The 10,572-nt window shown below is 44.5% G+C and overlaps 1 protein-coding gene across 1 annotated transcript; it reads left to right on the forward strand.

The window, feature by feature from the left end:
* Positions 1–1,355: 1,355 nt before the first annotated feature.
* CFAP90 (cilia and flagella associated protein 90) lies at positions 1,356–9,091 on the forward strand (the record flags this gene model as incomplete). The annotated part of the gene is made up of 3 exons (XM_082322043.1): positions 1,356–1,556; positions 5,142–5,258; positions 8,912–9,091. 3 exons carry the CDS (start codon positions 1,356–1,358, stop codon positions 9,089–9,091), a joined length of 498 nt encoding a protein of 165 aa, XP_082178169.1.
* Positions 9,092–10,572: the final 1,481 nt, after the last annotated feature.

The following is a 10,572-nucleotide window of genomic DNA, read 5'->3' on the forward strand; positions in this document are numbered from 1 at the left end:
GAAGAGGACCCTAATTCGTAGAGGGACGTTATTAGATAAGCAGATGGGAATTGTCACGAATGATTAAAAAAAACACCCACCCGAGACTGTAGAATATAAACACCTCCACATTGCACTTGAAAAGAAGCAAGAGGCTACATTATGCAGTGTGTTAGTGATGGGAGAGCAGCAGCAATATAGTAGGAATGGGGCTTTTACATCAGTAGACCTGAATTATTGCATGGGTCCATGATGCCCAAAAGAATTGGTTGCGAAGATCTCTGGTACCCGGAATGCTGTTTTGTTGTTTTGGGTGTTGGTTTGTTTTTTTTTTTTAGGTAAATCTTGGATGTTCAGTAAAAATAAGATGCCTGGAAGAGTGCTGTTGTGAAAGGGCTTGCCAAAAGATACTAGTAGCAATAATAATAGTAATGCTGTACCTACGGCACATTAGTTCTGCAACTGTGGTTGCAGAAAAGCAAGGTAAAACAAACTAAGCCAGTCACAGATCCCCAGGCGGCACAGTAAGCGTAGTTACGTGTATGTGTTAAAGCAGGATAACCGTGAGGTGAATATCAAAACTAGGAGCCAGGTGCTACCAGGGTAGAGCAGTTTTAGAGTCAATCTGTTGTTACAGATTTGCACCTGGGCGATGCTTACTTTCAGTGGCCCCAACATGAGTGTTTGTGTGCAAGAGGTTTCCAACCGCATTGCCTGAAACGGGTGAACATTCTGTTAAAACCAGTGCCCGAGGAGGCGTGGGCCGCAGAGACCCCAAGTTCCCCGAGATGCCGGATCCTCATTCTCGTGGAAACTCCACGCTTTGGTGTGGTTTTAGTCAACCTCTCCGCTTAAAAAGGGATTTCTGGATTAGTGCAAACAGCCACGGGAAAAAAACACTCCCTTTCGGCCAGGCTTTGCTCTAACCTTCTGCCCCAGCTTCCAAGGACAGTAAGGGATGAGGGAGCAGGGCGCCGGAGCCCCGGGCCGGGCCGCAGGTCAGGCTGCCCGCCGAGATGGCCCTGAGGCCGCTGCTCAAAACTGGGCCCAAAACCCCACGTCTGGGAGTCCGCAAATCCGCACCTCCAGGTCTAACGCCGCTCTGTGGAAACGCCCAGAGCTCCCCCGGGCCGCCCGGGGCCGCCACCGCTAGGGCCCGGCCGCGCCGGGGGGCCCGTTCCTGTCAGGCTGCCTCAGACCCCGGCTCACGCCCGGGAGGGGCTTGGCCCTGTGCTCCCGCGCCGGCGGCCCGTTTCGCGGCGCTGTGGGACTCCCCGCCCGCCTCGGCCCCGCCGCCGCCCGGGCCCTCCCTTCGCGGCGGGCCGCCAGGCGACCTGCGGCGGAGCGTTGCCGGGTAACGGCGGCCGCCCGGCAGCATGGCCTCCCCCGCCCCGCCGGCGCCTGCGGTTGCCCCGGGGGCCCCGGGCGCAGGAGGGTCGGAAGGGGCAGAGGAGGCACTCGGTAGCGCGGCGGGAAGGAGGCGGCGGCCTCCCCTTTCCGCCCTCTCCGCCTTCAGCCGCATCCCGGACAGGCGGGAAGGGCCTCCGGAGCTCAGCTATTTCCACCGGGAGGCCAAGGTGAGGGAGGGAAGGGAGCGAGCGAGGGAGAGCCGGGGGAGAGCCGGGGAGCCTCGCAGGGCCCGGCAGCTCTGGAGGGACAAGCCGTCCCCGCGGGTTTCTGCGCAGCCTGAGGACATTGCCCTCGGGCCCCGTGCGAGGGCTCGGCCCTCATCCTGAGGGACCTGGTCCGGCGGGTGTCTGAAAAAATCCCGTTAATATTTCAAAGGCCAACGGAAACGCTGCGCGTTAGTCGCCAGCTAGGCTATCTAATGCCTGAAGAGCAGGTTTGGTCTTCAGAGGCCTTTGTGGAGTGTAATGGGTGTTTGCTACTTGTGGATGGAAAATGAGGGTAATGCCTTTTGCAGGACAGCAAGAGAAGGCAGAGACGTGGCTTGCCAAGGATTAAGGACCAACAGGGCACATGGTATCACCAAAATGCCAGACGTCTTTGGGGGGAACACTGGGAAAGGCATCATCTGTCACTAGGGTTGGATGCGGCAACTGTGTTTTTTCTGGTAACGCACACTCTCGGGGACCTGAAACTGCTCCAATTTTCAGTGGAGGGAAAGGGTTTTCAATATGCATCGCACAAATTTTCCATATGCTCAGCTTTAATAAAGAAAATCAAGAGAGCTACTCAATAACATCCATATATGCCTTGATAACTGAATGCTTCTGAAGCAGTTACACTGACACTTAACATGTCGTAACTCAAGTAGACAAGCAGGGAGCCTCACCCCTCACTCTCTGTTGCATTATATCACCCTTTTCCCTCATTCTCTCTGTCCTCATATTTAAAATCAGAAATGAAAATAATCTTACACCTTCAGCCTCAGCTGGGCTATACTTCCTGGGTAGCAAACCTTTCTCTCTCTGAAGAGTCATAGGAGACGTTGAACTTAATGGCTTCCCCCCCCCCCCAAAAAAAAAAAAAAAAATTACAAAGTTCTGAAATGTCTATTATATCAATGTAATATAGCAACATTACGGCAACATATATGTATTTATAACAATAAATACATGCCATGAATCCCCTCCCCACCCAAGTGACAGGCTGCTGAACGTGCAGGGCACTGGGCAGCGACAACGGGTGACCTGTGAGAGCCTGCAGGTCCTGTGGCCCTGGGATGCGGGCAGGGTGCAGACCACAGCACAGCGCTGGGCATCAAAGGAACAGCAAAAGTGATTTCCATTGACTGGATGGCCCTGCTAAAAGACAGGTAGATTTGTAATTTCAGGCTCTGTCGTGTTGATTTCAGTGTTGCCTTGGGAAGGTGCTCTGAGCCAAAGGTGAGCAGGCACAGTTAGTGCCATGCTTAACAAAACACAGTAGGGAGAGCACAACGAGAGTAAGGCTAGGGCAGGTCAGAGGTCTGGCGTGGTGCGCTTGGGGCTGGTGGAGCTTGCAGTCTCTCCAGCCTGCACGGAATTAGCAACCATATGGTAGAGCTTTTCTTTGCAATATAAAGTCTGCTTTCACACTCCTGCTGACCTGGTTTGTGGAAAATGCTGCTCCAGTGGCATGGAAACAAATAGTGATAACAGCTGTTGAATAGGTTTCTTCACAGCACAGGCCTTGACCACAGGGGAAGAAGCAGATTCAACGCATTCTTCTGCACAACTAAGGAATTAGATAATTTTAATTTTTTTATTTATACAGGAAAAAGAATTTTATTTATTTTTGCGGCTTAAATACCTAAAAAACAACTGTGTGTCAGAGACTGAAGCAGAGACAAATAGAGGAAGATGTGCTCAGCACATGGCCAGAAGCCAGAAATCCCTGCCTTTTAATCCCTTGGCTGACAGTTGCTCCCTCAATTGCTTTACATCAGTTACTGTAGCCAGTTTGCGTGGTGTTTCCTCTTCTGTGACATGAAGAAAGCTATTACCTATTTTATGTGTGTCTGGAATATTAATGAGTGTTTGCAAAGTGCTTAGCTTTAGTAGCAGTACACAGAGGATGCCCACCCTGAGTGCAAATTTATTGTCTGGTCTGCGTGATTCACTTGCTCTGATGGGTTTAAGAAACAGCTTACCACCACCACCGCCTAGGCCAGCTAAGTCAGAATTTAACAACAAAGGGAAACAACAGCAAAAATTTATCAGTATATTGAGCACAGAAGTGTTGCCTCTACACATCTGGCAGAAAATCTTAAACAGATTATCTGGGGCAGGGCTAGTTTTTAACATAGCAGGCTGGCTACCTATCTGCAAGAAAGAATGAATTATCTGCTCTGACCCAGGTAACAAATAATGGACAAATAATGCCACGTAAATAAAAACAAAGGAGCAAATCGCAGTCCCAGTGGTGAGCACAAATTAGATGCCCACTAAAATTCTAAATGCAACTGGTAGCATGCGGAGGAAAGGAGAAGCAAGGAAACACAGAAATAGTAATAATAATGGAGGTGACAAATCAGATGCAGGATGCTCTTGAACATGCCTGAAATTCTGTGAGGCTTGATGATTTCTGAGAAATGAAGGGATGGTTAGGTTAAATATCAAACCACCTCTCCTCTTGGCAGAACCAAGTAATGAAGATACCCTTCCAAAAGAAGCCTGTGATTACAGCAGTACCTCACTAGTGCTCTTAGCGATGCTTTCCTTCTAATGGAACTATTATAGCCTTCTTGACCTGCCCTGACTTGACTGTTTTTGGAGGATAGCATTATAAATTGTAATACTCAAAATACAAGAGTTTTTCGAAAGGCTAAATTGGGCACAAAGCCCAACAAAATGCACAATTTTTGAAATTTGTAGTCAACCATGCACAAAACCAGTGATGGATTGACATGTTTACCAGAATATGGACCTCTTAATGAAGTTCACTGACAGCATATTTCAACAGAGGATTTTGCTTTTCTTTCCTTGAAAACTTCTTTGGTTTTGAAATTCCTTTGATTCCATTGCCGAGAACTTCTTGACTGTATTTCACAAATGCATTTGTTAGCAGATCAGATCTTTAATGTTGCTTATTTGGATGCAACATTGTCAACAGGTATCATAAATACAATAATATTTTGGCCTGGGGTGTGCTGTATTTTCATACGTGACAGATACATGCATACTACTGGATCACAGGATTACCACTGTGGCATGTTTCTGAACTCTTCTCAGTTCCGCTTTAGTCAGAAATTAAATGGTGATTCCACTGCAGGATGCCTTTGTCTTTTTCATTCCAGATGAATTCTGAAACTGCCTGTTTTCCTTTTACATTACAGTGCCAGATGATTTGACAAATTTATGAACTTAAGAAGGAGAATATAAAGTTCAGAAAAGTAAAACAAGAAAACAAACAAAGCAGTTAAATTTCTAAAAGTTACAACAGATTACAGGAAAAAATTGAGGTAATTTGCCACAAGGGAAATTTCAGAGCTGAACAGACTTTAAAAAGATACCACATGTCATTAGGTGTTTTTATTGCAGAATATTCTGAAGAAGTGACCCAAACTTGTTAATGATAGCTCAGTTGCCATCATCTAATGCTATATGTGCACTGTTACTAAGTATTGAGTTATTAAGTATTGATTTGACTACATATATTCTGTGACCTGTAAAGTTAAGCAATACTGCAAATTAGCCTTTTTTTTCCCTTTTCTCAAGACAGGAGATGTTTCCACTTATGATTCCATTTTTAAAAGACCAGAGGGTTACAACAAAAATCTTCACCGATGTGACAGAGAACATGCAAAGAGTCGTGGTCTTAACATTAATGAGGAGGTAACCCTTTGATAATTTCATAATTATCTTTGTTAAAGGTATTTTGTACTTTCTGACATGGCTGGAGACTATAGCCATTGTTTTACCCTTTATAATGCAGCCTGTGTGGTATCAAAGGAATTGGAAGGAGGACATTGTTGTCCTCAGTCTGGAGGTTTAGGAAAAAGCATTAGCCAGTGAAGACACCTGAGATAGCTCCTGCTCTTCAACATCCTGTAGATTTCCAGGTGACAAGCCATATGCAAGTTAAAGCATGGGGAAAGAGGTACACACCGCAAGGCAAACCCTCTGTTACAGAGCTTCAGGGTCACTGAGAGTGACTTCTGAACCATCTGTGCCCCTCAAGAGTTGCAGTTCAGGTGGTCCTGCAGCTATTTCTGTGATGCTTGAAAACTCTTCTCCCTGAGAAGACTGGACTCGGGAGTCCCTACTCAACCAGTGCCCTTTGACATCCACCCTCCCTACGCCAGCATTTGCTGAGAGAGCCCAAGTCTCTGAAGCTGGTGAGTTTGTTACACAAACTTAGACCAGATTGCCCTGCAGGAAGGAAATTTGTAGGGAGCTAGTGTAAAGGAGGGGTCAATCAGAAGACCACGGACATGCCTGGAAAAGGCTGCACAAAGCATTCGAGGCCAGCAGAATCTGGCAGCCTGATAGCTAAGGAAGTATGCAGCCATGTTTCTAAACAGCTGCCTTGAAAGCAGAAATACTATAATATATATACATATATATATAAATATGTATTTTTCCATGCAGCATCTGAATAATGCACATGCATACACAAGAGTGTGTATACGTATTTGTTTTTATATACACATATACACACAGAGGCAGAGGCTGTCAAAACCCAAATGAAGTGCAACCTCTGTGTGTTAATTGCCTCAAAATCCTGATGGGTTCATGGGATGTAAAGAGGTGGGTAGGCTAAGAATGGCTGCCCGTATTGGTGATTATATATGATAGAGATGGAAGAAGGAAGAGAGAGACAAAAGTTAAAATTACTGTAATTGCTGTGTAATAACACTGTTGAGATTTTGGGACAAAGGCCACTGCTTGTGATTCCTCTCACTAGCAGCCATATATGCTAGACGTTTCGGTGCATAGCCATAACACCCTTCAATGCTATCAGACAGTGCATGGAGGATTCGGTGCTCCCAAAGGAATCCCAGGAGTGCCCATTACTATCACCTTGCTCACGCCTTGGAACTCAGCTGCAAATCTGCATGAGGCCAAAAGCCACATAAATGACTACTCCAATTAAAAATGAGCCTTTTTATTTAAACAAAACAAAGCCAACCCCCTCGTCCAATACCAACCTCCAACCTCCAGCTGGGAAATTTGTGTAGAAACAGTTTATCAATGCAGAGTTAAGGTTTCTTACTGAGGTCTCAGCAAAGCTCACTTCCCTACCAGTTTGCTTCCTAAAGCAACCGTGTATGGGCGAGAATTCGTACCAGCTCTGCTGGGCAGTGCACGCAAGGGACTCTGCCTGAACAGGTGTCCCTTAATCCAGTCCTTTAATTAGCATGGAGACACATCAAACCCACATCTGTCAAATGTTATAACGTGATCCTTCTGCACGTGATGACACTCAACACTGGACTTACCCATAACTGAGTACAGGTCATATAGTCAACTCCTGCTCTTTAATTACCTCAGTGGCCCTCACAGACTTTATATAATAATAACTATCTTATAAAACATGATAAATAAAAAGGCCACAATTGACATCTTTGTAGTACAACACTGAAAGCAGACAGGCTGAATCCCACCACCGTACACTCCTTTCCTTGAAGTGGAAAAAAACAAACCACTGCAAGCGAGCCCTTCATTTCCTGCAGAGAGCCTGGGTGCACCCCGCGAATCCAACAGTACAGTCCCAGATACTCGGTTTAGCTACACGTAGCACAGTGACTGCAGCAGAACGTTTGCACAAGGCTGCCATTGCTGATTTCAAGCGTTAACAGTGCTAGAATTACACGCTGCGAAGGCGTGTAGCGGGACGCTTCCCAGCCAACTGTTGGAAAATCTGAAATCTGCTGAATGCCGAACCCGCAGATGAAATGCCACTGTGCGCAGTCAGCACTGTGCCACTGAGGATGCTGAAAACTGGATCTTATTTACTTAAAGGGAACACAAGCTATCAGAATTACATACTGCTGCCCATCATTAGCACTGTAAACCCTGTATTGCTAGCAAAGTCTTTTGTGATGGTACAAAGATTCTGTCATTTCTCCTTTTTCAGCATTTATCCAGAACTGGGGATGGGGAGAAATTGGTCTTGTTTTTTGCCTGCCACTCTTCATAACTTGATTTTTGTACTGGTGGGGTTCTAAGTTAGTGTACTGAGTAGCTTTTTAATGGGGTGGAGCAAGGTAGGCAGGAAGGGCAGGGGGAGAGTTGGGGGATGAAAGGTTGTTTTGGAGTGGGCTTTTCTGTTTTGTTTTGTTTTGTTTTGTTTCTGAAAAAACGGTTTTCAACATCTTCCCAAGAATCTCAAGTCTGCTTTTCCCCAGAAGTCTGGAAATGTCTCACATCTGACTGCTCTGCTATGAGACCCCTCAGATCTGTGCTCCCACCTGCATCCTCGCAGGAAATGCAGGGGCTCGTGTGCTTCACGGGTTCTATCATAAGTGCTGATATGACTCAGGCTTGTGTCTGTTGTAGCAAAGAAGTCATTTGTTTGCACCTGAACTGTGGTGTGGCGTCTGCATTTTGATTCTCCTTATAGATATTATTTCTATCGTAAGACTAGGTAAACACATTGGCCACCAAGGCTTACTGTGTTAACCAGTGCGCAAACACAGAAGCAGCCTGATACCTTCGGCTAGGGAAAGTAAAACAGATCCTGTCTTTCCCTTCTGACTCCAGAGCTCCCCATTGCTGTAGCACAGGAGGGAACTGCAGATTGCAGATAGCGATTGCACAGTCACTTAAAGTGCAGTTTACTGAGAACAAGCTTAAAATCACCTTTTCTTGATCAGGTTATTTTTCACCAAGTCCACTTCCCATCATTGCAGAGCAGTTATTTCTGTAATCGTACAGCTACAAGCATTTTTAGTAAAACCTTTAATTGTGCAAAAATACAGTAGTATATGCTTTATCTCCTTCAGAGGAAGCTTGCATGGACTAGGGGTTGCTCAGGGGTTTTCTTTAGGCTTTGATTTTTTTCATGCAGTGTTTTCACTGAATTGTGCAAGCAGGGCAGGTGTTCCTGTACAGGGGATACAAATTAAATCTCTCCTGTTTTTCAAATGAATCGTGCAAGTCAGTGCACAAGAAAAATAAGAATTACAATAAAATCAGTGCCACTTTCCAGTAACATAGCATTTAGTTTGCCAGTAATCACATGGTAATCGCCTCTGTGTGTGTGTGTGTGTAAAAAATTATCAGTCCACAGTAACTCATGGCACCATATCTTATCATCTTGTCCTCTCATGATACATTCATAGTTTATTAATATACATAAAAAACTAGGTCAGGGATGGAACAGTAAGAGTGCAGATCCCTGCTAAATAAATATAAATCTGTATAGCAGATGCTGTACAGTTCTGTCTGTTATTTTGCCCCTGGCCACAGCACATTTAGCAATAGATAACTGCCAAGTATTCGCACTGTGATTTTCTTATAAGAAGAATTTTATATTTTCACAGGAAATGGCAAGACCTGTTGCTGTTTTGTCATCTTCAGAGTATGGGAGACGCATAAATAAGCCCATAGAGCAGCCAATCAGAGATCATGCACGGATTAATCACGTGCAGGCAGAATTCTACAGGAAAAATGGCATCACCTGCTTATTGGAAAAACCTTCTCCAAGCCTGGATCCATGCTAAATCTCTTGTGCCTGCCATTAACAGCAACATTTATGTGGAAAAAAAAAAACCCTCGCATCAAAAAGCAATATGATGCTTTTGCCTTTTCCTCTACATTTTAGTTAATATGAGAATTATTTGGATTAAAAATAGGATGAAATAGCAGCTGTACTTCTCTTCATGCTACTTCAAATGCATGTCTTCTTACAGTCTCATAAAAATCTCATGAAGAAGAGCATCAGCAAGAGCTGAACATTTTAGGTAGCAAGACTGGAAATGGGACCTGTTGGGTCAACAGCGCTCTCTCTGATATTTTAGGCAGTGCTTCTAGATAACTATTCACAGACTTAAGATTTAAGCAAGCTTGCTCCGCAGTGGTCACTGACTTCTTAATCCTTACAGTGTTGCTACAAAATTGCTAGGTGTTATTTTATCTGCACAACAGCTCAAACGGGGATTCAACCCAGATTTTCCAAAATGGATGGGCTTGCCCATAAATGTACAAGTAAAGAAATGATCTGACTTAGAGAAGTGCTTAGCAGTTTCAGTAGACTTCAAGTGCAAGTCAAGTTAAAGGGAACTTCTGAGTACTTAGCATTTAAATAGACAAAATCTGGGTTTCGCTGATTTCAGACATCCGTTTAGCTGACTTTCACTATACAAATGGTGTCCGAGGGATTGATCTGTTCAAGAGTGTCACAAGAAAAAGTGTCTTTGGTTCTGTATCCAGTGCTGAAAAAAAGAAAAAAAAAGTAATACTAGGAGAACGAGCATTAAATAGTTTGGTAGAAAGGATGGAAAAAACACAAGGATTTGAGCAATAGCCATTTAAAAAGCATGTTTAGAGTAAATATGTAAACCTGCCTAAACATTTAGCACCTTGTTTTCTCACTGAATCCAGTACTACAGTTATAAGGAGAAGGAATATCTCCTGCAGGGTAGGCATCAGTTTGGTTCTCAAGAGCCATTGCTCCTGCTGTTGTTTAAAGCCGAGGCAGTATTGTTCAGAAAGGAACAACAGCCGGACTGATCATACCGGAACAAGGACTGGAAGCCCACAGCTTTGACTGACGCTGGAGTTCTGTCAGGTACTTACACATAGGAAGCCTATATCATTTGTGAACACAGCGAGTCTCCCAGTAAAAAATAATAAAAACAAAGAACTTCTTAATCTGGGGCCTGGATAAGTAGTAAATTAGGCAATCAATAGCACTTGTTTGGCATGATGTGAGAAGCGGAGCACACAGAGCAGCCCATTCTGAGAGCTGTTTATTATTTTCATTACTCATGACCTGCAAGTTCCTCTGTATTCAATGAGCTAGGGACAAGAGGGCAGTAACTGCTACATTCCTTTTCAACAATAAATACTTCGTTAAACAAATCCAGAAGCATTAAACGAAAGGAATCACTGTAAGAACAAAGTGAGAAGGAAATGTTTTCTAACAATACCAGAGTCCTTTTTCAAGAATTAGTATCAAATGTATACCAGTGAAGAATGAGAT

This window comes from Platalea leucorodia, assembly GCF_965183815.1.
Source record: "Platalea leucorodia genome assembly, chromosome: 1".
In the NCBI taxonomy this organism is placed as follows: Eukaryota; Metazoa; Chordata; class Aves; order Pelecaniformes; family Threskiornithidae; genus Platalea; species Platalea leucorodia.